General features: G+C 43.7%; 1 protein-coding gene across 1 annotated transcript in view; it reads right to left on the bottom strand.

The window, feature by feature from the left end:
• MDN1 (midasin AAA ATPase 1) overlaps window positions 1-24,725 on the bottom strand; it is a 548,987-nt gene that overhangs the window by 147,792 nt on the left and 376,470 nt on the right. The window contains exons 66-70 of the mRNA XM_030199093.1: window positions 23,214-23,449; window positions 10,915-11,010; window positions 5,018-5,112; window positions 1,449-1,573; window positions 801-956 (exon numbers count right to left, since the gene is read on the bottom strand). Coding sequence (XP_030054953.1) covers window positions 801-956; window positions 1,449-1,573; window positions 5,018-5,112; window positions 10,915-11,010; window positions 23,214-23,449 — 708 coding nt within the window. The remainder of the gene's footprint in view (window positions 1-800; window positions 957-1,448; window positions 1,574-5,017; window positions 5,113-10,914; window positions 11,011-23,213; window positions 23,450-24,725) is intronic.

Genomic DNA, 24,725 nt, shown 5'->3' with positions numbered 1-24,725 from the left:
ACTTCTTGAAGCCGCTGGAAGGCTTCGATGTCATGGGCGGAAAAATCACGCCGGCGAAGTCAAAATCCGAAATGACGAATTTGGAGCACCAAAACTTTAAGGGAGAAAAATCTCGACCGAGGCCGAAAGAGGCCTACCCCGACAACGAAAGAAAACTTACCGGGGCAAAACTGGAAATACGGGAAGGGGCAAACGAAACCCAAGGGGGTTTCCGGAGCACTTTCCGAACGAAAAAGAAACTTTTCCGAAGAAAAACACGTCGATTTAGATAACGGACGCGTGAGGTCGACTCTCCGGGGCTCGACACGACAAAAACACAGCCGTACCGAGTGCGGACGAAAGAAGACTGGCCGGCTCGAGCCGGTTTCGGGCGGGAAGACGGCCGCGCATGCGCGGTGCGCGCGGGCGCGCGAGAGCTAGCAAAGGACTTTGCTAGGAAGATTCCGATTGGAGGGGCTGCCGAGGACGTCACCCATCAGTGAGAACAAGCAGCCTGCTTGTCCTCGGAGAAATATAATTCCATATTAACATGCATTTATTAGATATGTTGTCTTAGCTGCATTTATGTCTATTTGGATGTAATTTAGTGTTTCTATGGTATTGTACATTGCTACTGGCTTACTGTGGAAGAGCAATTACATAAGCAGGAGACAGTAAAGTGAAGGAAAACCAGGAAATCTGCTGGGACTGCAGCATTACACCATGTTGTTAACTGGGCAGACTGGACAGGCCTTATTATTCTGATCTGTCATTATACTGTGTATTTCTATGTAATAAACATCTGCAAAGAAAATTCATACCTTTTCTCTCCACCTGGGGAACCAGCAAGACATGGCAGTGAAAAACCAGTAGGACTCGGAGGCGAATGTGGAACTCCCCCAGGGTGGATCCCTCGATAAATGTCTGCAAGGTGGTGATCAGTGAAGAAAGAGTCCATGTCTCCGTTCTGTCTCCACCTTTCCACAAAAAATGTGCACTACCATTAGCAGGATCATCAAAACTATATGTTCACCAATAAAACTAAAGTATCACAGATTTGATATATCGCCTTTCAGTGGTGCAGTTACATATATTATATGCCGGTACTTTCTGTGTCCCTGGTGGGCTCACAATCTAAGTTTTGTCCCTGTATAGCTACTCCACAAAAGAAGGGAAGAAGGATAAAAACAAAACTTATCTATAAAGTCCTTAGACATCTCACTTTTAATAAAAAGAAATGTGTGTTAAACAAGCAGCAACTGCATATTTGCTTAGCAAATGCAAATCCACAAACCAAGCAATAACCAGAGTTATTAAATCTACAAATTTTTCTTTAACTGAAGCTTTTATTTTTGTTCATGGTATTGGTTCCACTTTGTGTGTGTTCTGACACAATTCAAGCCCTCAATCTTCTTTCTGGTTTCCCTGCCCCCAACCCCACTAAATCTGGAGCAAAACAATAGCATTACCTTCCATCTGTCCCACAGTTTGTTCCTGTAGGTACTTTTCAATGAGCTGATAGATGGAAAACCAGTGCTTTGTAGACTTTTCTGTGTGCCGTTTCACTGCATTGTCAAGGCTAAGAGACCAGCAGCTATAAAGATGGAAACAAAAACACATGAACAATGCTGTATGTTATTCAAAATTTATCAGGAGTCTGTCCAGACTATTTAGTCTCTCTCATTGAATTTGGGAGATTTCTTACTCTGCTTTACCTTTAATTAAAGGCATAAGGCTGTACAATCTACCAACATTTGGAAGTGGGCATATCCCCGTTTCAATCAGTTTTCTTTTAGTTATGTATTGTTTAGGAAAAATCTGAAAACACTATTCTTCAGGAGATTTTTAGATCCACTATAGCGCTTAACTGATAACCGGACAATATATATATAATGGAAACTGTTATAATTCATATATCATATTGTATTTCTTTACACTGCTTAGCTTATTTGTGATAAGATTGTAACCTTCCCAAGGGTTTGCCTTGGTTGTCTCTTATTGTAAACCGCTCAGAATCTGTCTGGTTTAAGAGCGGTATATAAGCCTCATGTAAAGTAATTAGGGCTGCATTTCAATTAAAATTGTAATCTCACAACTAAAGGTGGGGCATAGCCAGCAGTCCACTGGGGGGCCAACCTCTCCTCCCAAGCACATTAGGTATCATACCTTTGCTGGTGGGGATACCGAAGCCCTGCCAAAGAAGTCCACTGCCAAAACCACCCCATTCCTCCTCGTACTGCCTCAGGAGCAAGGAAATCAGCAGAATGTCTCCAGTCACTGATGCTGTCACGTCCTGAGCATGCTTGGGGAGTGCAAGTTTCAGTGGCTGGAGGCATGCCACTGACTTCCTCGCTCCTGAGGCAGAATGAAGAAGAACAGGGTTGACTCAGGGAATGGATTTCTTCGGCTGCTAGGGCTTCAGCTACCCCACCAGCCATTCAACAGGTAACAGGTTCTACAGCTCTGGAGGGGGCCTGAGCCCAAAGTGGGGGGGGCCCAGGTCTCCAAGGACCCCCCTCCCGTGGCTAGACCACTGATTGAAGGCCCAATATCTTCATTTCTCCCTCCCCTCTACCCCCAGGTCCATTCTCTCTCTCTTCCCTCTCTCCCAACTCTCTCTTTCTCTTACTTCGGCCCACTCCAGGTCCATTATCTCACCTTCTTCTCTCTCTCTCAATCCGCCCGCCCCCCCCCCCCCCCCCCCCCCCAGAGTCCGACAAGTCTCTTTTTCTCCTTTTCTTCTACCCCAGATCCATCTCTCTCTCTCTCTCCCCCTCTCTAAGCCCAACATCTCTCTCTTCTCCCTCCACTTCCCTCCATCCATCTCTCCCCTCAATGCGGCAACTCTCCCTATTTCCCCCTTATCTACCCTGTGAACAGTCCAGCATCTCTCCCTCCCCTCTTAGCCCTATGGTTCTCTCTTAATTCCCACCCTTCCCCCCACCACAGTCTGGCATCTCCCCTCATCCCCCAAACACAATCCAGCATCTATCCCTCTCGTCTCTGACTGCGGTTCCCTCAATTCCCTCCCCTCACACTGTCCGACATCTGTCCCAGACCTTACTGTGGACTCTCGTGGGTCTCCCAGTACCCACACCACCTTTTCCAAATGCTGGCAAGTCTTTGGCCCTGTAGTGCTAGAGGCAGCCATAAGTATTACCATACTGGGGACAGACTAAAGGTCCATCAAGCGCAGCATCCTGTTTCCAACAGTGGCCAATCCAGGTCACAAATACCTGGCAAGATCCCAAAAAAGTACAAAACATTTTATACTGCTTATCCCAGAATAGTGGATTTTCCCCAATTTAATAATGGTCTATGGACTTTTCATTTAGGAAGCAGTCCAAACCTTTTTTAAACTCCGCTAAGTTAACCACCTTTACCATATTCTCTGACAACTAATTACAGAGTTTAATTACAAGTTGAGCGAAGAAAGTTTTTCTCCGATTCGTTTTAAATTTACTACTACTACTACTATTTAGCATTCTTTGTAGCTTCATCGCATGACCCCAAGTCCTAGTATTTTTGGAAAGCGTAAACAGACGCTTCACATCTACCCGGTCAACTCCACTCATTATTTTATAGACCTCTATCATAACTCCCCTCAGCCGCCTTTTCTCCAAGCTGAATAGCCCTAGCCACTTTAGCCTTTCCTCATAGGGAAGTCGTCCCATTCCCTTTATCATTTTCGTTGCCCTTCTCTGCACCTTTTCTAATTCCACTATATCTTTTTTGAGATTCGGCGACCAGAAATTAACACAGCAGCCTGCATCGGGCCTTTCCCTCTGACCTGGCCCACCCCTTCTGAAAACAGGAAGTTGTGTCAGAAGGGGTAGGCAGGGTCAGAAGAAAAGACCCGGTGCAGACCTCAGGTAGCTTTTCAATACAGCTGCCGCTGGAGCCGCAGGGCCGAAGACTTGCTGGCGTTTGGAAAAGGTACTGCGGGTGCGGGGGTCCTGCGAGAGAGCCACAGTCAGGTCTGGGAGAGATGCCTGACTGTGCACAGCAGTGGGAAAAAGGCAGAAGGAGGCAGCACTGTGTTAATTACTGTGACAATTTTTTAATCATTATTAATTAATGAATTAATTGTGATTAACATGCACCCTAATGATAGATTAACTTTTAAGCCTCAAAACTAGATGGTTCAACCCTAACCCGGACAGATCTTTGCTCAACAGCAGCATAAGATAAACCATGGGGATTAAAACCAAGGGTTCAATGAAACCAACATCCTTACTCCACTAAAGGCCAGTATGGGTCACAAGTACTGAGTATATCCCAAAACGCTTATCAATTTCTTATGGCTCAGGCACAAATTCAGCTTGTGAGCCTTCAAGGGGACACAAAACTACCTACTACACCTGAATATACACCCCCTCCATAGGTTCTGGGCTTTCATGTTATAAGAAACTGAATAAAATAAATTTTGTAAACTTTTCTTCCAGGAACTTGACAAAACTTCTTTACCTCTTTTCAGCCTCATTATGATAGTCAACTTGACCACATCCTCTGTCAAAAGCTTAATTGTGTGGAAAGAAAAATTATGTTTGAAATTTGTTATCAACCTGCTGGCTATTAGCAACACATGAGGACACTCCATGAAACTATTTACTGTCTCTCAATATTCTAGCTTAAAAGCTACTCTCTCCCCTTTTTTGTTAGCATCAGAAGCTAGGTCTCATCTTGGTTAATGTGAAGCTTATCCTTTCCCAGGTCTGAGCAAACCAAAAGCCCTTTTCCCTGCCCATAATGTTAATTTGTATGTGTCATATTGTCCAAGCTGCAGTGGAACCATGCAATGTACTAACTGTAAGCCTCATAAGATATTTCCAGTAGTAAGATTTATCATGCATCAACATAAAATTATTCTTTTGTATTATCAAGACAAAATAATCAGCAACGCATGATCAGCTGCTTCCCAAACTCACTGGTACAGGAAGTGCTAATTCTCACAGAAAATAGAAGCGTAAAGCCAAGAATTTGCAACAACCAATCCAGAGGACAATGCGAGACAGAGTGTGTCTGCAGCAGCTCTTACTTCAACTCCAGCTTGCGCCACTGAATGATCAGTTTAGTCACCGTGTTGAGATGTTTTCGCAAAGACAGAGTTCGACTGGCTTGCTCTTCCCAATCCTGAGGAAAACAATTAAGGTGAAATTTAGTCATACTTGTTACTTTCCTTTCGTCCTGCTGCACGTCTCTAGAACTGGGTTATGTCCCCTTCCCACCAGCAGACAGAGATAGAAAAACTGACTTTTCCCCAGAGACATCACCAGTATAAGGGATGGTGCTCTGTGGAAAACGCCACTATGTTTCTGACAAAGTAGCAGAAGGTCCCCTGTTTATTTATAGTAATTTCTTATATTGCCTGAAACAACAGGTAGACCACACCCATGCTCTATCAAACTACTGAAGCATTAAGTAAAGCAAATGAAATGCCCTTGCTACTTTTTTCTTGTTAAAAAGAATACCTTTTTGTTAGTAAGAACACCACTAGAGAAAGAAGCAGAAAACTCAATGAGGCCCTTGAACTAAAGTCTTCCAAAGAGGGTTACAGATAGGTGCAGCGGGACCAAAGGAAAGGAAATTAACAAGTGCAAATAAATTTCACCTTCCTTAGTGTCCAGCAGCACCAGTCCGTTTGACCGGGATGCACCTGTAGAAACATACTTGAAGGGGGAAGACAATGCCCCCTGGATAATGGATCTGCCAAAGTCTGACCAGACTCTGGCCAGAGCATGTAGTGCTCCACAAAAGAATGGAGTGACGACCAGGTCACTACTCTCTAGATATTCTGCGGCAAGACTGTTCAGGCATCTGCCTATGATGTCACCTGAGCACAAGTCAAGTGTGTCTGCATGCAGGAAGATAACTATTTGTTCCAGCAAATATAGGCTGCTTTGATGGTCACCTTTATCCAGAGTGCAATGGAGGTCTTTGATGCTGCTCAGCCCTTGCACAGAACATGAAAAAAAGGAGAAACAAATGACCAGGCTCCTACAAATACTAAAGTAGAACCTCACAAACATCTAACTTATGGAGTTCTCTGGCTCTCAGGTCAGTACACTGATCCACAAAGGAGGACAGAGACCTACTGATTCAAAAGGAAACAAAATGACCTTCAGGAGGAAACCATACTGATGGATGTCGAGTCCTCTGAAGAGAGGAACCGATCCTGGCAAGACAGAATCTGATGTTTCAAAATTCTTCTGGCTGAGGCAATGCTACCAGGAAGACAGCCTCCAACGTAAGATCCTTAAGGTGACACAGCACTCAAGGGCTCAAAGGGAACTCTCACAAGCACTAACCACCAAATTCAAAACACAGGAAGAAAGATTGGCAAATTGGGGAGCCACAAATGAACAACCCCCTTCAGAAACCATGCAATGTCACCAACAGTCTTCCAGAGAAACTGCCAGAACCTTGCCCCTTAACAGGAAAGAGCTCCCAGCTGAACCTTGAGGGAGTTTACAGCCAGACCCTAGTTGAACCTTGTATCAGTAAGCCAAGGACGTAAGGAATCTGGGCTTTCCACGGAGACAGAGATTGCTGCTTATACCATCCCTCAAAAACTTTTCAGACCTGCACCTAGGCTAATGGGATGACTTGCAGGCCTTAAATAATGTGGTTATGACTGTGGGTAAGAATTCCCACCTCGCTAGGCACCTCCTCTCAAGGATCAAACCGTAAGCCTGAAGAGAACCGGATCCTCCTTTTCCACTGGTCCTTGAACAAGCTGCAAACCCTGGGAAGAGAGGACTCAACCAGGAGCCCAGCAAGGTCCATATACCTAAGCATCTGGGGCAAATCCGGAACCACCAAAGGATACTGCATTATTCTCCGAAGGATCCATCCAATTAGGTCTACAGCAGGAAGATGTATGGAGACTCCTTCCTGGAAAACCACTGAATCAAGGCATCTATTCCTATCAAGGCCACTTCCTTCCTGTAGCTTGGCATTCCAGCTGAATGCCATGAGATCAAAAAACCAAGCAGCTGAGGAAGTCTGTCTGGACATTGCCCTTGCCAGCTATGTAGACTACTAACAGCGCTAAGAGATTTGACTGTCCAATGATAAAGGGAAAGGGACTTGACATACTGCCTTTCTGTGGTTACAGTCAAATCGGTTTATATATTATGTGCAGGTACTTATCTTGTACCTGGGGCAATGGAGGGTTAAATGACTTGCCCAGAGTCACAGGCAGCTACAGTGGGAATTGAACACCTTAAAAGTTGTCTGAGCCAGAAGTCCTGGAATCTCCAGTCCTTTTAGAGCTAGGAAAAGACCCCAGCTTGAGGGGCTTGCAAGGGCATGGAATTCTTTAGAGAGCACCTGGAAAGATAGCCTACAAAGATATACACTGATTGACCAAAAGTAATTGTATTGCCAATCCCAATATAATTGGCTCAAGAGCAATGAAATAACACAATTGTTAAAAGACATAAGGGACAATATGTGTTCAACACTAACATAGTGAAACGCATGAAAAAGTTTCAAATGGCAGTCAATCACAGAGACTAAAAATGTTAAACTATTGTGCCCTTCACCCCATTTTATAAGGAGATTTACAGCTTAGTCATCTTTTTTAATGTGGATTTTCAAGCTTTTTTGTTGGCTTTAATAGTAAGCTCTTTAACTAAATGTTTGGCCAAGCAATTAAAAAAAAATCCTTCAGTCATGTTTTTTTAAATACAGAAGTTATTAGTCACCAGCACATGCCGTAAAACTTCACTAGAATTGACATGGTCCATTATATTGCTAACTGCTTTTACCACATCTTCCAGCAATGAATTCCAGAGCTTAATTATGCACTGTATGTTAAAGACTGGAAGCAAACTAGTTAGCAAGTGCGAGTTATAATTTCTTTCCAGGTACTCTCTATAGAATTTCATGGCTGGGACCTAAGCAAGGCTAGACTGTCTTCTATCTGCCTGAAACTGGCTTCTTCCCCTATAGCGAGGCTGGAAGGCAAAGGAGGCAAATTAAGACTCTCTCTAGAGCAGCTCGGTTAACCCGAGAGGGTAAGCAAGCCTCCCCCAGGTCCTGATCAGGTTCTCCAGGTCCTCCCCAAAGTGCAAATGACCCTTCAAGGGAAGCTGACCCAGTGGTGTAGCCAAAACCATGTCCAGACCACCATAACTGAGTGACTATATGGGAGATTTGCACCAGATCATAGAGGATATCTGTCAGGAAGGCCACCCCTAATTCTAGCCAGCCACCTCTGGGGATGCTAGCAGCTGTTGCATCCAGCGCAACATGGCCCTAGCCACATAACCTCCACGTATGGTGTCTGCATGCATGCCTGCCATAGTGCAGGTGGCGGTCAGCTTGAGTTGCTGCTCCATCTTCTCATGCATCTTCTTGAGAGCTGACCTCCTCCCGCCCTTTCCACAGGAATGGAGATTTCAGTCACAGCTATAAGCAGAGCATCCACCTCGAGAAACCACCATTACTTCTCCACCTCTTTGGGAGGGAGAGGATACAGCCAATGCAGCACCTTAGATACCCAGAAAACTCCATCCAGAGCCTCCCATTCCGCCAACATCATGCAAGCGAGCACACTGTGTGGGGGAAAGTGTTCATCAGCCCTAAGCAGCCCTCCAGAAAAGGTGACCCGACAAGAAGCAGGGGACCAATGTCAGCTGCCAGTGCCTAGTTAATTAACAGGACCACTTACTGCAGCCAATCTGAGCTTCGCCCCCTCTCAAGCAGGAGACCTCCCCCCTCCCCCCAAAAATCTTGATGAGGCTAAAACTGATTTTTAAAAAAATCAGCTTTTTAAAAAAAAAAATCTCATTTTAATGTATTATAACGTTTTTTTTTAAATTTGTAAACAGCACTGGACCCTAATTCAGGGGATGTAGCAGTTAATAAAGACTCCTATTGATATTAACAACTATTCATGCTGCCCAGAAACTGCAGCAGGAAACTAGCACAGTTGCCCTTCCCACCAAAGGCATCGGGACCACTGGTCCAGATGCTGAAGCAGGAGCAGCCTTGGATGACTCCTGGGGGGAAACTCCTCTGATCCCCCCCCCCCCCCCCCCCCGGGGGCTGTTTCCAAAGTCAGAAACGGCTCACCACACCATGGGCAAAGGGAGCTGGCAGCTGTGCCCTGCCACCGGCTCATAGGAAATGCAGTGCCTGTCCAGAAATGTGGCTTGCATGCACAGAACTGCATCATAAACCTGGAGTCTACTACAGCATGGAACTCGCTGGTGTGGATTTCTTTCATTCTAGGCTTCTTTTTTTTTTTTTTTTTTAACTAGCTTTTCCATTGACAGCAGGGGAATAATGCTAGACCAGGAAATCTAGCCAGATTATTAAAATAAATTGTTTTCAGCTGCCTGGAACTGTGGGGAGCCTCAGATTGGGGATTCCCCCCAAAGAGTGCAAGAGGGCAGAAAAAGAAGGTATGGGGACCCATAACCCCTGCAGCAAGTGCTCCGTGGGGACGAAGCAGAGAGCCTCACCAAGTTATTGCCTGTGAGCGATACCTCGGGGCTGCAGAGCAAAGCTCCATGCTCTACCAAGTCAGGTCCACTGATGATAACCCTGGCAGCAAGACCCTTAAGGCTCTACTAAGCAGTTGAGAGAACAACCCATACAACCTATCATCTGCTGGAGATGAAGAAAATACTGGAGTTTTCTCGCAGAGTACCAGTCCTTATACTGGTGATGTCACTGTAATAGGTCAATTTCCATACCTCCATCCACTGATAGGAAGGTGATACAACCCACTCATACAGATTGGTGCAGTTGGACGCTAAGGAATCTAAATTTACACAACTAACTTCATCCAGTTCACAATTTGCTTGACAATCCCGACCCCTTCAGAAGCACCCAGGTGAAGAGGACTGGATTTGTTACACTGAGCTAGACAAAGATACAGGCACTCAAGTGTCAGAGACCCAAACTGAAGAACAATAACTACTGAAGAAGCTCTCAGCTGAATCACACTTCCTCCTGGATTTACTACTGTTTAAATTATAATGCATAGGATGCAAGTTATTCATACCCTCCTGCTACAAAAACATTGCAGTCAGGATGTAAATATCAGGAATTCATGCACCCCCTGATGTATCATGCTTTATTAATTTAATGTGGCACTAATACCTAAAGCCTTGGTCTTTGCTCCCAGTCCCTGAGACCCACCAACAAGTTGAGTTTTCAAGATATAACTAAATATGCATAAAAGATTTGCATGCCCACTACCTCCATTGCATGCAAATCTCTCACGTGCATATTCATTAGGGATATCTTAAAGACTTGACCAGTGGGTGGCCCTCAATCAATGGGAGTGAAGACCAAGGTCTAAAAACGTTCTAGGGAGAGTGTAACAAAAATACAAATCAATTCTAAACAATCCAAAAACAACATAAGGAAACTACACTAACACCATAATACACGCACAGTAAGAATCCATTTCATGTTGTGTATCTGAAAACTAAACAAATTTAAAAATACTATTTAAGATTAGATCAAATTAACCAATGCTCAAACAGAAAAATCTTTATATGTATCCTGAATCTCAAATAGTCTCAAATTGAAGAGTGTTTTAGGTGTTCAAGTAGGATCTTACAAAATTGCCTGAGGGTATAAGTATATCAAAAGTAGACACATAGATAGCAACTACTTTTACACAATAGACATTCTTGGGGGCGGTCAAAAGATGTAGCAAGGATGAGACTGACACTTCTGTGAGTATTTTATAAAATACTCACATTTGTGCCTATTACTATCAGTACATACACAACCCTACCTCATAGCAGGTATAAATGTGTGTGCCTATAAAGGTGTATATATAGTTCACAACACATACACTTCCATGCCTTTTCTGTCTAGGTGCCCTTTTATAAAATTACATTTGACACGTAATATGCAAGCAAGTGCCTAAGATTGGTGCAGTTTTTCTTCCCACTCTTTCTTCCTTACCTGAGACTTTGCTAGCAGAATCTCTAAGCCATTAAGGAACTTGGCAAGGGGGCTGGAAAGCGGGAAACTCCTGATCCTGTCCATCACAACCAAGAGCTGTGAAAAAGCAAACCGTAAGGGTAAGGGTAATGCATTTTATATACTACCATTTCTGTAGTACACCCAAAGCAGTTTACTTTCGCTGTCCCTATTGGGCTCACAATCTAAGTTTTGTATCTGGCATAAAGGAGGGTTAGGTGATTGGCTCAGGACTGCAGAAACTCGACATGGGAACTGATCCCAGCTCCCCAAGTTCTCAGCCCACCACTCTAACCATTAGGCTTCTCCTCCACTCCAAAAAAATCATACAAATAGTACAGGGGTAAAAGTTGCAGCATCTATGTCTCAAGAATCAAATTCGGGGGACAATCTGTAGAGTTTCAAATCAGATCCTTGTGGTATTCTATTACTTATCTTCCTCCACTAAAAAATTTGACCTACTCTGTCTGGTCTCTTAACAAGTTCTCAATCCACAACAAAACACTGTGTCATATCCCCATAGCTTTTCAATTTATTCAGATGTCTTTCATGAGGTACTTTGCTAAATGCTCACTGAAAATCATGGGAAAGCTTTGGCACTCTGTCCAATACCATATGTTTCTCTAGAACATGCAAGGGAACTTCATCAGTGCCATAGAAGTGCCTTTGAAGCAAGCTTACACCAGTTTGATTACCCAAAGGTGCTTTCTGAACGTAATCCTGCAACATAGCAAAAAAAACAAACAAACAAAAAAAAACCCACACACAAACACACACACACAAGGAGGATACAGCTTTTTGGGAAGAACTGTGAATAGAAACAAAAATCAGATTACACAAACAAAGGCAAGTGTCTGAATGAACAATAATTCAAAATATGAGGTTCTGGCTTCTAGCATGCTTTATATGTGGGACCAGCAGACATCACCCCCTGCTATGGACAGGCCCAAGACCAATTATCACTTTATTTATTTTTTGTCTATTAGATTGTAAGCTCTTTGAACAGGGACTGTCTTTCTTCTATGTTTGTGCAGCGCTGCGTACGCCTTGTAGCGCTATAGAAATGCTAAATAGTAGTAGTAGTAGTAGGAACAGCAGCACTACATTTTGATTTGCAACCTGATTAGCAGCAGCATTTTATCTGGATGTGAAGAAGGGTGACATGTGACTCTATACACCAGGGGCGTATCTGTGTGGGGCCACAGGGGCCTGGGCCCCCGCAGATTTCGCCCTGGACCCCCCTACCGCCGTCAAACCTCCCCCGCCGTGGGCTATCTTTGCTGGCGGGGGACCCCAACCCCCGCCAGCCGAGGTCCGCTTTCTCCTGCCGCTGCCTTTAAAAATATTCCTTCAGCTGGCGGGGGACCCCAACCCCCGCAAGCCGAGTCGAGGTATTTTAAGTTCTTCTTCGTCCTCCGTGCTGTTCAAAGCTGCTGAATCCAGTTTCTGTGAGTCTGACGTCCTGCACGTACAACGTGCTGCGATGTCAGACTCCGAAACTGGATTCAGCAGCTTTGAACAGCACGGAGGACGATCGAAGGACTTCTTAAAAGACCTCGGCTCGGCTGGCAGGGGTTGGGGTCCCCCGCCAGCTGAAGGAATATTTTTAAAGGCAGCAGCAGGAGGAAGTGAAACTCGGCTGGCGGGAGTTGGGGTCCCCCGCCAGCAAAGGTAGGTGACAGTGGCTGGGAGGGTCGGCAATGGCGGTGGCCGCGGCGGTGGCGGGGGGCTATAATGTGCACCCTCTCTCTGGCTCTGGCCCCCCTTACCGCTGAAGTTCAGATACGCCTCTGCTATACACCTTTAGAAAAACAAACAAACTTGTTCTCCAAGCATAGCAGATCACCAATTACACAACCTTGAGATGCAGTTCAGGCAGCACTAAACTGGATTGTCTATGAAATACTGAATGGAGTGGAAAGAGTAAATGTGAATTGTTTACTATTTCCAAAAATACTAGGACTAGGGGGCATACAATGAAGTTACTGAGTAGTAAATTTAAAACAAATCGGACAAAATACTTCTTCATTCCAAGAGTAATTAATCTCTGGAATTCACTGCAACAGAATGTGGTAAAAGCAGCTAGCTTAGCATGGTTTAAAAAAAGGTTTGGATAATTTCCTAAAAGAAAAGTCCATAAGCCATTATTAAGATGCTTGGGAAAATCCACTGCTTATTTCTAGGATAAGCGGCATAAAATCTGTTTTACTATTCAGGGGATCTTGTCAGGTATTTGTGACCGGGATTGCCCACTTTTGGAAACAGCACACTGGGCTTGATGAACCTTTGGTCTTGTCCCAGTATGGCAATGCTTATGTTCTTCTGCTCTCTACTGGACATGCAAAGTAGCTTTCAAATAGCCACACACCTGCAACACACCACAGTCTAGTCAGCAAGCTCATTAATTCCAGAAAGGAAGGAGAATAGGTTTTCCATAACTGTTCAATCGCTGTCCTCAATAGCTTCCTTTCTCTGAGGACAAGCAGGGGACTCCGTAGATAATGTGTGCCTCAAAATAAGAGGAAGTCACCCATCAACAGGTGTGTAATGTACTAAATGCACCAAGATGTGTTTTCAGCCCAGACCCTGAAATATGTGCAAGGTTTTCAAGCAGTATGTATGCAGAAAGGGAACTGCAAAGTTTTACAGAATGGGGCAGTGAAATTAGTTTTGGTGGGGAAATCAATGGAGCATGTGACTCCATATTTAATTCATCTCAACTGGCTCCTGGTGAAAACAAGGACTGAGTTTAAATTGCTTATTTTTATATTTAGTCTTTTATACAGTTTGAGGCCCAAATATCTTCAAAAATTTAGATCTTTACATCTCACCTCAAGATGTCTACACTCAACCCAAGAGATAAGACTCACACCGACAACAATAAGAACTTCTAATATTGTAATAACATGAAATGGGACTATTATAGGTAGGAGACTTGAGGAATTACCAAAGTCTGTTGACGGTTATCGAACTTTTAGGTAATATCTGAAAATATGGCTTTTTCAATAGTATCTGCATTTAACAGTTGGAAAGTAAGGGCAATGTCGAGACTTCTATGGTCTGTGACCCGAAAACAGCAAGAACAAATCAATAAGTACATATATTTTACATCACACCCCATGTCATATGCTAGGAGTCTAACTCGAGTCGGGGGAAGGGCACCTTAAGGCTGATGGAGAGTAAAATATAAGTCGGCAACACTGTCGTGCAGCTCTGGTTACTTCATAGGGCAGCCTGGACGGACTACAAGGGTCTTTATCTGGAGTCATTCACTATGTTACTAACGTATCTTTATTAAGTTTGATATGAGGGTTATCAAATATTGTAATGGATTAGGAATTAATTGCAATTGGGGCACTCATGGAGGACAAAGCCACAATGGAGAGACTAAATGAATTCTTTGCTCCAGTCTTTTCCCAAGGAGGATGTAATGGTAGAAATGGTATTTAAGGGTGACAATACAAAGGAACTGAAATAAATCTTGGTGAAGCTGGAGGGCATACCAAGACAAAATTGACAAATAAAAGAGCAGTAAATGATCTTTGGCTGGATGGTTGCCCCGCAATTTTAGGGGTGCCCAGGGATGGACTGGGGGGGGGGCACTGCATTTATCTCCCCCTTCCCCATTAACCATACCTTTGCTGGTCGGATGATGAGGCCCCACCAGTCAAATAAATAAGAACATAAGAGTAGCCATACTAGGTCAGACCAATGGTCCATCTAGCCCAGTATCCTGTTTTCCAACAGTGGCAAAGCCAGGTCACAAGTACCTGGCAGAAACCCAAATCATGCCAACACTCCATGCTACAAATCCCAGGGTAAGCAGTTACTTCCCATGTCTATCTCAATAGCAGACTATGGACTTTTCCTCCAGGAATTTGTCCAAATCTTTTTTAAACCCTGATAAGCTAACCGCTGTTACCACATCCTCCAGCAACGAGTTCCAGAGCTTAACTATTCATTGAGTGAAAAATATTTCATCCTGTTTTAAAAGTATTTCCATGCAACTTCCTCGAGTGTCCCCTAGTCTTTGTACTTTTGTAATGAGTAAAAAATCAATTTACTTCTATTCATTCATTCTACACCACTCAGGATTTTGTAGACCTCAATCATATCTCCCCTCATCTGTCTCTTTTCCAAGCTGAAGAGCCCTAACCTCTTTAGCCTTTCCTCATAAGAGATTATCATTTTGGTCGCTCTTTGAACCTTTTCTAATTCCGCTATATCTTTTTTGAGATACAGAACTGAACGTAATACTCAAGGTGCAGACACACCATGGAGCAATACAAAGGCATTATAGCATTTTCAGTCTTATTCACCATCCCTTTCCTAATAATTCCTAGTATCCTGTTTGCTTTTTTGGCCGCCACCGCACACTGAGAAGATTTCAACGTATTATCTACAACACCCAGACCCTCAAGGTGGACCCTAATATCAAGTAACTATGATTCAGATTATTCTTTCCAAAGTGTATCACTTTGCATTTTTCCACATTAAATTTCATCTGCCATTTGGATGCCCAGTCTTCCAATTTCCTAAGGTCTTCCTGCAATATTTCACAGTCCACACGTGTTTTAACAACCTTGAATAGTTTGTATCATCTGCAAATTTGATTACCTCACTCGTTGATCCAATTTCCATATCATTTATAAATATATTAAATAGCACCGGTCCCAGTACAGATCCCTGCAGCACTCCTCCATTGAGAGAAATGACCATTTAACCCTACCCTCTGTTTTCTGTCCAATAACCAATTCCTAATCCACAACAGAACCTTGCCTCCTATCCCATGACTCCAATTTTCTCAGGAATCTCTCATGAGGAACTTTATCAAAAGCTTTCTGAAAATCTAGATACTGGCTCACCATTATCCACATGTTTGTTCATGCCTTCAAAGAAATGAAGCAAATTGGTGAGGCAAGACTTTCTTTGGCTGAACCCCCTGCTGACTCTGTCCCACTAAACCATGTTTGTCTATGTGTTCTGTAATTTTATTCTTTATAATAGTTTCCACTATTTTGCCTGGCACCGACATCAGGCTTACTGGTCTATAATTTCCCGGATCACCCCTAGAACCCTTTTTAAAAATCAGCGTCATATTGGCCATCCTCCAATCTTCAGGTACTATGGACGATTTTAACAACAGGATACATATTACTAACAGCAGATCAGCAATTTCATGCTTCAGTTCTTTGAGTACCCTTGGATTTATGCCATCCGGTCCAGGTGATTTACTACGCTTTCATTTGTCATTTTGGCTCAATACATCTTCCAGGTTCACCGAGATTTCTTTCAGTTCCTCCGCATCATCACCCTTGAAAACCAATTCCGGTACAGGCAGATCTCTTACATCTTCTTCCATAAAGACAGAAGCAAAGAATTCATTCACTTTCTTTACTATGGTCTTGAGCTCCCTTTTTGCTCTTTCATGATCTAACAGTCCCATGGTTTCCCCCACAGGCTGTTTCTGATGTACCTGAAAACATTATTACTGTGAAATTTAGCCTCTGCCGCAAGTTTCTCTTCATATTCTCTTTTAGCCTTCTTTATTAATGCTTTGCCAGTGCTTATGTTGCCTTTTTTCTTCTTCATTTGGGTCCTTTTTCCATTCTTTGAAGGACAATTTTTTGGTTGTAATGGCCTCTTTTACTTCACCTTTTAACCATGCTGGTTGACGTTTTCTCTTCTTTCCACCTTTGAAAATACATGGAATTTATCTGAACTGGGCTTTCAAGATGGTATTTTTGAATAACATCCACGCCTGGTTTAGTGTCCTAACCTTTGCAGCCAATCTTTTTAATTTCTTTTTAACCATTTTCCTCATTTTATTATAGTTGCCCTTTTGAAAATTAAATGCAGCTACAGTAGATTTCCTTTGCGGGTTCATAGTAAATGAAATGATGGCAGATAAAGACCTGTATGGTCCATCCAGTCAGCCCAACAAGATAAACTCATTTTACATGGTATGTGCTACTTTATATGTATACCTGAGTTTGATTTGTCCTTGCCATTTTCAGGGCACAGACCGTAGAAGTCTGCCCAGCACTTTTCTTGTACTAAGTTCTGAAGCTAACATTGAAGCCCCTTAAAATTTGCACTCCAGCCCATCCCTATCTATTCAGTCATCATCCCAGATAGTAGCTCAAAGTAGCTCAAATCTGATCATGTTATGATCACTATTTCCCAGGGGACCCAACACTGCCACCTCTCGCACTATGCTCTGTACGCCACCAAGGACCAAATCCTAAATGGCTCCCCCTCTTGTTGGTTCCTGGACCAGCTGCTCCAAGAAGCAGTCGTTTATTACAACTAGAAATTTTATCTCCCTGGTCTGCCTACGCTCCCTTCCTCCTCGCACTAATTCCAGGCATGCTCAGAGCAAGAAGGCAGCATCGTGAGGAGGGAAGTGGTGGCACTGTACATGGCTGGCAAGGTCTTGGAATCCCTGCCAGAAAGGGTAAATGGGTGCTGCCGTTCTGGAGGAGGCCTGAGCATAAAGTGCAGGGGGTGCGGGGCCAGGCCTGGTGGCTATGCCACAGTTTTGAATGCTTGGATCCTAAAGTAGTAGGAACGACATATGGCTTGGATATGAGTCCCTCAGAATATTTTCTGACTTTTAAGGATTTTGCTGGTAGATGAATTATTTAGTCAACATTTCTTAACTAGCTTAGATTCACACAAAGCTTAAAGAACTAGGTAGTATATTTAGGGGCTGTTTTACCAAGTGGCGGTAAACGGTGGCCTGCGGTGGTATTGGCATGTGGGATTGGGGTGCACTGAGACCACATTTAACTGCAGCAGGTAAAAGAGCATTTTCTCAATAGAGGCTGTAAATGGCCGCACACTACTTAAAAATTTGGTGCACAGCCATTTACTACCAGATTACTTACCGCCTCCTATCATGCTTTGCCTACCACCAGGTACGCCTATTCCCTGCCCAGCATCGCTAGAAAATAAGCTATTTACTAGAGCTGGAAACAGTGCACGATGGAATCGAACTACCGCCGGGCTCCTGGGAGAGCCTGGCAGTAAGGCTGATTCGCTGTGTGCTACCCCAGCGATAGCCCTACTACTGGTTGCTTGAAGGGCCCCTTTATCATTTTTTTTTGTCATGCTAATCTTGTAGGTATTGTTGGGTTATATATATAATTGAGCAATTGTATAAAAAAAACAGTGTGTTTTAAGCCTGTAAAACAAATTGGATATTTCCCTGTTTTAATTATGTTCTGAAGTGTATTTCTCCTATTTGGCCAGCAGGTGGTATTTCTTTGCTGTAAAGCTGTCACAGAGAACTGAGTGTTTTTTCTTTAGTTTGACACAAACAGGAAGCAAGAAGCAGTATATATTTGAAATCTCGTTGACTAGGCTCCAATTGGCCTGGAGTTTGAAATTACCCAGCAAATGTTGCTGGCTGTTGCTTCAGTCTTAGCCCGGGAGGAAAGAAAGACAGATCTCTTTACTGAGGTTCGGTGAATTATATGTCCTGACCTACCCAGGTACTGATTAGACAGTATATAGATGTTTAGTTAGTGTTATAATTGATCCATATTTCAGTTTCCTGTTATTGTTTGCTGATTGCACATTTTTTGTTCATTATTTCAGTGTGACAAACCTGTTTAGTTTGTTGACTCTGCTGTCTGGACTGATAAAATCCTTGTGGTTTGTGTGTTGGGTCTGTGAGTGCTTTCTGGGAACTGTGGGACCACTGGGAGTGTGGCCCCAGTCACCTAGAAATCACTAGGGATAATTTTGAAAAAGGGAGACGCGCCCAGAAGCAGTTGTGACCCAGTCGGTGGGAAAAAGTTGCTAGTGTAGAGTACAAGCGGCAGGTGCAGGCGGACATCAGCTATGCTGGGGATAGACCCTCTAAGTGGCCATGGGGCCAGGCGGGTGGCTAGGTGTTTTGTGACAGTAATGCTTTATTCTTCTAAGTGAAGGAACGCCTGGATAAATGTTACATTAAATTCTTCACAAATAAAGTAGAGCACGTGTAACTGGACATAGGCAACTTATAATATATGAAAAAGCAAAATAGAAAATGTTTAAATAATTATAATAATCTGCAAAACATTAACACCTAACTGGGTCATTAATCATAAATCCAGTTGGATGTTAGTATCTCGTGACTTCTGAGGTTTTTTTTTTCCCCCTAGAGAGTTTGAATGTGTGACGTCCTCTATTTTGTTTTGAGTGGTTACTGCTATTTAATAGTGAACGTTTTTTGCCATTTTTGGTTATCAATATTAACAAGAGTATACAAGATAAACTTGGAAAATACATTTTAACAATGATATGATACAGTGGTTATCAGCAGTATGATGGGTGAACTGTTTATCCTTAAAGTGGTTTGCTCCAGCCTCCTCCATAAACCATCAAAATGCCAGATGTGGAAAAAAGATTACTCTGTCCTTTCACACACTTGTGAGGAGTACTTTAGTGCATCAGAACTTTCAATTGGTTAAGATGAAATACTCTCTTCTACTAAAAAGGCATGAAACAGGATACAACATAAAACTAGTTATTCTACCGCTCCGCATGCCCAACTCAAAGCACAATCTTCTTTCAAGCCAGGGCCGGCTTAACCACTGAACCAGGTGAGGCTCTAGGCCCACAGTGCCAGCAATTAAAGGTGCCAAAATAACCAGTCTCTAAACTCACCTGGTTTACAGGTTAAGACTCTTCTTCCCTCTCCCCCACTACCCCTGCTCAATCTCACCAGAGCTCTCTCACATCTGGTCCTGTAAAGTTTACGTTGGTCACTGGCGGTGGCAGCTGCAGCATGACAGGCTGCCTTTGGCCAGCCCCTGGGTCTTCCCTCTACCACACTCTACTTCCTCTGATTCAATTTACTATGGTTGGGACAAGACAGAGGGAAAACCCAGCGGTTGGCCAAAGGCAGCCTATTAGCTGCTGCTGCAACCAGCGACCAATATAAACTTACAGAACCACGGAGGAGTGAAAGAGGTGAGAGAATAGAGGTAGATTTATGGGCAGGGGGGCAGAGAAGAGGCTGGACAGTGGGGGGGGGGGGGGGGAGGGAGAGGAGAGATGCTGGCCCAAGAAAGGGAGAGATGCCACACTTGTATGTGTGGGGAGGGGGTTCTAGAAGCGATGTGAAGGGGGGGATGGAGAGATATCAAACCCACAGGGGGAGGGGGCGTCAGATGTGATGCAATGGGTGAGCCAATAAAGCAACTTGGCTGAGGGTGCCACTATCCCTTGGGCCAGCCCCGTCTCAAGCCTTTCACTCCACTCAGTGGCTGCAGCTCAAAATAAAGTAGTAGAAAATCAACCGATTTAACCTGTTAGGAACCCGGTTAAATCCTGCTGGCCAGCTCTGCCGCCGATATTCAGTGGCACTTAACCAGACAGTGCCAATGAGTATCAGCACAGACCGCTGCATCACCATCTGGTTAGTGCCAGGGAAGCCTGGTGGAGGAGTCAGAACTTACCTGGACAGCAGGAATTTTTACTCACTAACTGGTTTGCTGTCCAAATAAAGTTAGGACAGCAAAAGGGCGATCCTAACTTTATTTGGGCATTTATCTGGACATCAAGCAGCTGTGAAGACTCAGATATTTAATGACAGCACTTGGTTAGGTCTGGCATTGAATACTTGGGTTGTTTTCTGCCTGCAATGGTTAGCACCTTTGTAACTGTTGAGCACTGTGGGCTCAATGTCACTCACAGGTTTCTGTTCTGGCTCAATTTATACTCCGAAAATACAAAGAGAAAAACCTTACAGCAAAAATGTTGAAAAACAACTACCAATAAGTTGAAGGTACTCACAAACAATAAACTACTGTATTCTGTCTCAACAACTGATCAAAACAATTAATTATATTAAAAAACAGGAAGAAAAAGACCTCAGTAGCCCAGCAGAATACCATTACTTCAACCTGGTGTCAGGTTCACTGGACTCCATTCCAATCATTGGCCATTAAAAAAAAAAAATCTCCTTTGAATCTTTATTGTTTTACAAATTTTTATATATTATGGGGAAGAACAGGAAAGGTTTCCCCTGGAAGACCCCTAAGCTTAGTAACAGAAACAAGAAAAGGAGAGAGTAGAGTAAACCTCAGCCTAGGTACAGCCCTCAAGGGAAAGAGGATCCTGTTAGGAGGAATGCCCCCCAGCCCAATAGAGGGGCCAAAGTGGAGGAGACAAACTGTCTGGAGAAGGAAAGAGCAGAAGACCTCAATCCCATTGAACTTATGCAGTTAAGTGTGTGAGCATTATCTTGCTATTTAGATTATCTTTTGTAAAGAAAACCCAGCTGGAAGATTTTAGTTGGAAGGGTCAACCGCAGCTGCTGGTGGATCCAGTGTGCTTACAAACACTGGGAGGGAGGTGAGCTGCACAGCCTTGGCAAGAACCCAAAAAGCCAAGGATGTACTTTTGTTGAACCCTGCGCCTTTAATGTTTGGGGTTTGAACAAGAACAATAAGAAAGAGACATTGAATTTTTGTTTCTCCATTGAAAGACTTCAAGGGAAGTGAAAAGGAGAAAGGGAGAAGGGGTTGAGGGTGAAAAGGGACACTAGTGGTGTAATGACTGAACTGAGTACTGCATAAATAAATAGAAGCTGAAGATAAAGCAGTGTTTTGTGGAATTTTGTTTTCCTTTTGCCTATTTGGATTTGAATGAACTGTGTCACTGTGGGGACGTTCTGACAAACTAAGGTGGTGACCTCCTCAAGGGAGCGTGAACTAGAGCTGGAAAAGAGTAAACAGAGTGTTGAACTGAGACTTTCAAAGCTATTATTGCAGATACCCATGACAATGTATTTATAATTTTTAATATGCATTGTTCAATGAATCATTTGCCGCATAAAAAATGTCACAAATAAGCACTTAGCTTTAATGGACTGTTGGAAGAGGCGTGTGTTAACCCCAGGAAGCTTCCTTGGTCCTTTTTCTTTATTGTTATTGTTTTAATAGACTTAACCAGCTGTCCGGGTTTCTAAGATACCAGTTGAGAGGATTGTTTTGTGTAAGTAGTGCTGGTTAGATTGGACTCTGAAACGCAGCACGAAAGGCGCAAACAGGACCATGCATTTTTGACATTTTTTATGCTGCAAATGATTCACTGAACGAGTGCATACTAAAAATTATATATATAAAAATTGTTGAACCAGAATACAGTAGTTTGTTATTTGTGAGTTCCTTCAGCTTATTGGTAGTTGTAGTTCAATTTGTTCTCTACCTTCCTCATTTTCTTTTTCTCAGACCTGTTCCCTTGAGACTTTTTCAGAAGCCACTCTATGCTTTGCTTCAGTTGGATCTTGTTTCATCTTTCTCTCAGCCTAGTTCCGTTCTCTGCTTCTTTCTCCCACCTCTATTACTGTGCTTCTTTCATCAGAGCCGGTGGTGGGAAGCGGGACTGGTGGTTGGGAGGCGGGGATAGTGCTGGGCAGACTTATACGATCTGTGCCAGAGCCAGTGGTTGGGAGGCGGGGCTGGTGGTTAGGAGGCGGGGATAGTGCTGGGCAGACTTATACGGTCTGTGACAGAGCCGGTGGTGGGAGGCGGGGCTGGTGGTTGGGAGGCGGGGATAGTGCTGGGCAGACTTATACGGTCTGTGTCAGAGCCTGTGGTTGGGAGGCGGGGCTGGTGGTTGGGAGGCGGGGATAGTGCTGGGCAGACTTATACGGTCTGTGCCAGAGCCAGTGGTTGGGAGGCGGGGCTGGTGGTTGGGAGGTGGGGATAGTGCTGGGCAGACTTATACGGTCTGTGCCAGAGCCAGTGGTTGGGAGGCGGGGATAGTGCTGGGCAGACTTATACGGTCTGTGCCGGGGCTGGTGGTTGGGAGGCGGGGATAGTGCTGGGCAGACTTATACGGTCTGTGCCAGAGCCAGTGGTTGGGAGGCGGGGCTGGTGGTTGGGAGGCGGGGATAGTGCTGGGCAGACTTGTACTGTCTGTGCCAGAGCCGGTGGTTGGGAGGCGGGGATAGTGCTGGGCAGACTTATACGGTCTGTGCCCTGAAGAGCACAGGTACAAATCAAAGTAGGGTATACACAAAAAGCAGCAAATATGAGTTATCTTGTTGGGCAGACTGGATGGACCGTGCAGGTCTTTTTCTGCCGTCATCTATGTTACTATATCAAATATGTCTTTGTGATGCCATTTTTTTCTTCTTTCATGCCCCTTGCCCTTTAATCTTTTACCATCTTTCCTATCCATTCCATTCTCACTCTCTTGCGGCTCCTCTGCATTTTTTCTCATTTCTCACCCTTCTCCTAGTTTGTCGTCTCTTTTTTCTTAACTTTACAAAATCTTACCTGTAGGAGTGCAGGGTGATCAGGCCATTCTTTCAATAATCTGTTGACTTCATTGGTGAGATTCTTTAATACAGGCTGGCACTGAATGACCTCTTGGATATTGGGGTGCTGATAAAAATCATATGGTGTGTCATGTTGCAGGACTATATCTGAAGCCACCTCACCAGACACTGTGTTCTGGAGAAGTGTGCTGGCCAACAGCTGGCTGCCAAGAAGACAGTCATTCAGTTTGGCCCCTGGGAAATGAAGGAGAGAAAAAAAAAAAAAAAAAAGAAAGCCGGGATATAAGCTTGCTTTGATAATCAGGCAGCACTGACATGAAATTCTTTATATGCTTTCAAACTAAACCACTCAGGAGTTATCAGAAGAGGCAAGGGCACAAGATGAACAAGGCTAAATAAAAGAGAGAGGGAAGATTCACCAGGAACACGTCAGGTATACTATTTTCTCAGTGCAGGACCCAGAACTTTGGAAATCCCTGCCAAATTACTTGACACATTCCCAATCCCTTGATACATTCAAAACCAATCTCTAAATATTTCTTTTTCAAGATCCCTATTTCATTAGTTCATATATCACATACTCACAATTCTGAAGCCCGGTAAGGTTGCTAAAGATCTGGAAGGAAGTGCAGAATACACCACATTTTTACCTCTCCCCTATTTTACCATAAAACGGCATCCTCCCTCCTTTCCTAATGTGGTCTTGTCTGGAAATCGTCTACCCCTTTTAGTTTGTACACCGCCTAGATGGAATTTCCTATGCGCACGATAGAACATTTTTAACTAACCTGAAAACTTGATGATGCTACATTAACTCCTTCTCTTTGTAGATCAGTTGCAGAGAGCAAGTTTCAGAAAATATTTTGCCCTAGCCTTCATAAGAGCATAAGAATAGCCATACTGGGTCAGGCAAATGGTCAGTCTAGCCCAGTATAACACTTCCAACCGTGGCAAGTATCTGGCAGAATCTCAACTAATAGCGAGATTCCATGCTACCAATCTCAGGGCAAGCTGTGGCTTCCCCATGTCTGTCTCAATAGCAGACTATGGACACTTCCTCTAGAAATGCAAGAAGGGGCAACAATAATTTCTTTCAAGTATATTAGTTAAAGGAGGAAGACTAAAAATGTAAGACTGAAAGATGTCATGAACTGCTATGTGAAAAATGAGGAGGAAAAAGCAAACATGCTAAACAAATACTTCTGCTCTGTGTTCACAGAAGAAAATCCTGGAAGAGGACCACGATTGACTAGCAAAGGTACATATGAGAATGGAGTGGCTATTGTACCATTTACGGCAGAAAGTGTTTATGAACAACTTGAAAAATTGAAGGTGAACCACTACATGTTTGAAATTCACAGCTCTGGGAAGTTCTACGTTTTCCCAGGTTGTTGCTGAACTGTTTCATCAGGGGCTCCGTGAACATCACTTATGTCAGTACCATGTTTCCTGCTTCTCCTTGGAGAAAGGTTCAGTTACCATTTTTGAAGTTTTGCTCTCAGGAGCCTCT

This window comes from Microcaecilia unicolor, chromosome 3, assembly GCF_901765095.1.
Source record: "Microcaecilia unicolor chromosome 3, aMicUni1.1, whole genome shotgun sequence".
Taxonomy (NCBI): domain Eukaryota; kingdom Metazoa; phylum Chordata; class Amphibia; order Gymnophiona; family Siphonopidae; genus Microcaecilia; species Microcaecilia unicolor.
The sequence above is the reverse complement of the archived record's forward strand: the minus strand, read 5'-3'. Positions and strand labels throughout refer to the sequence as shown.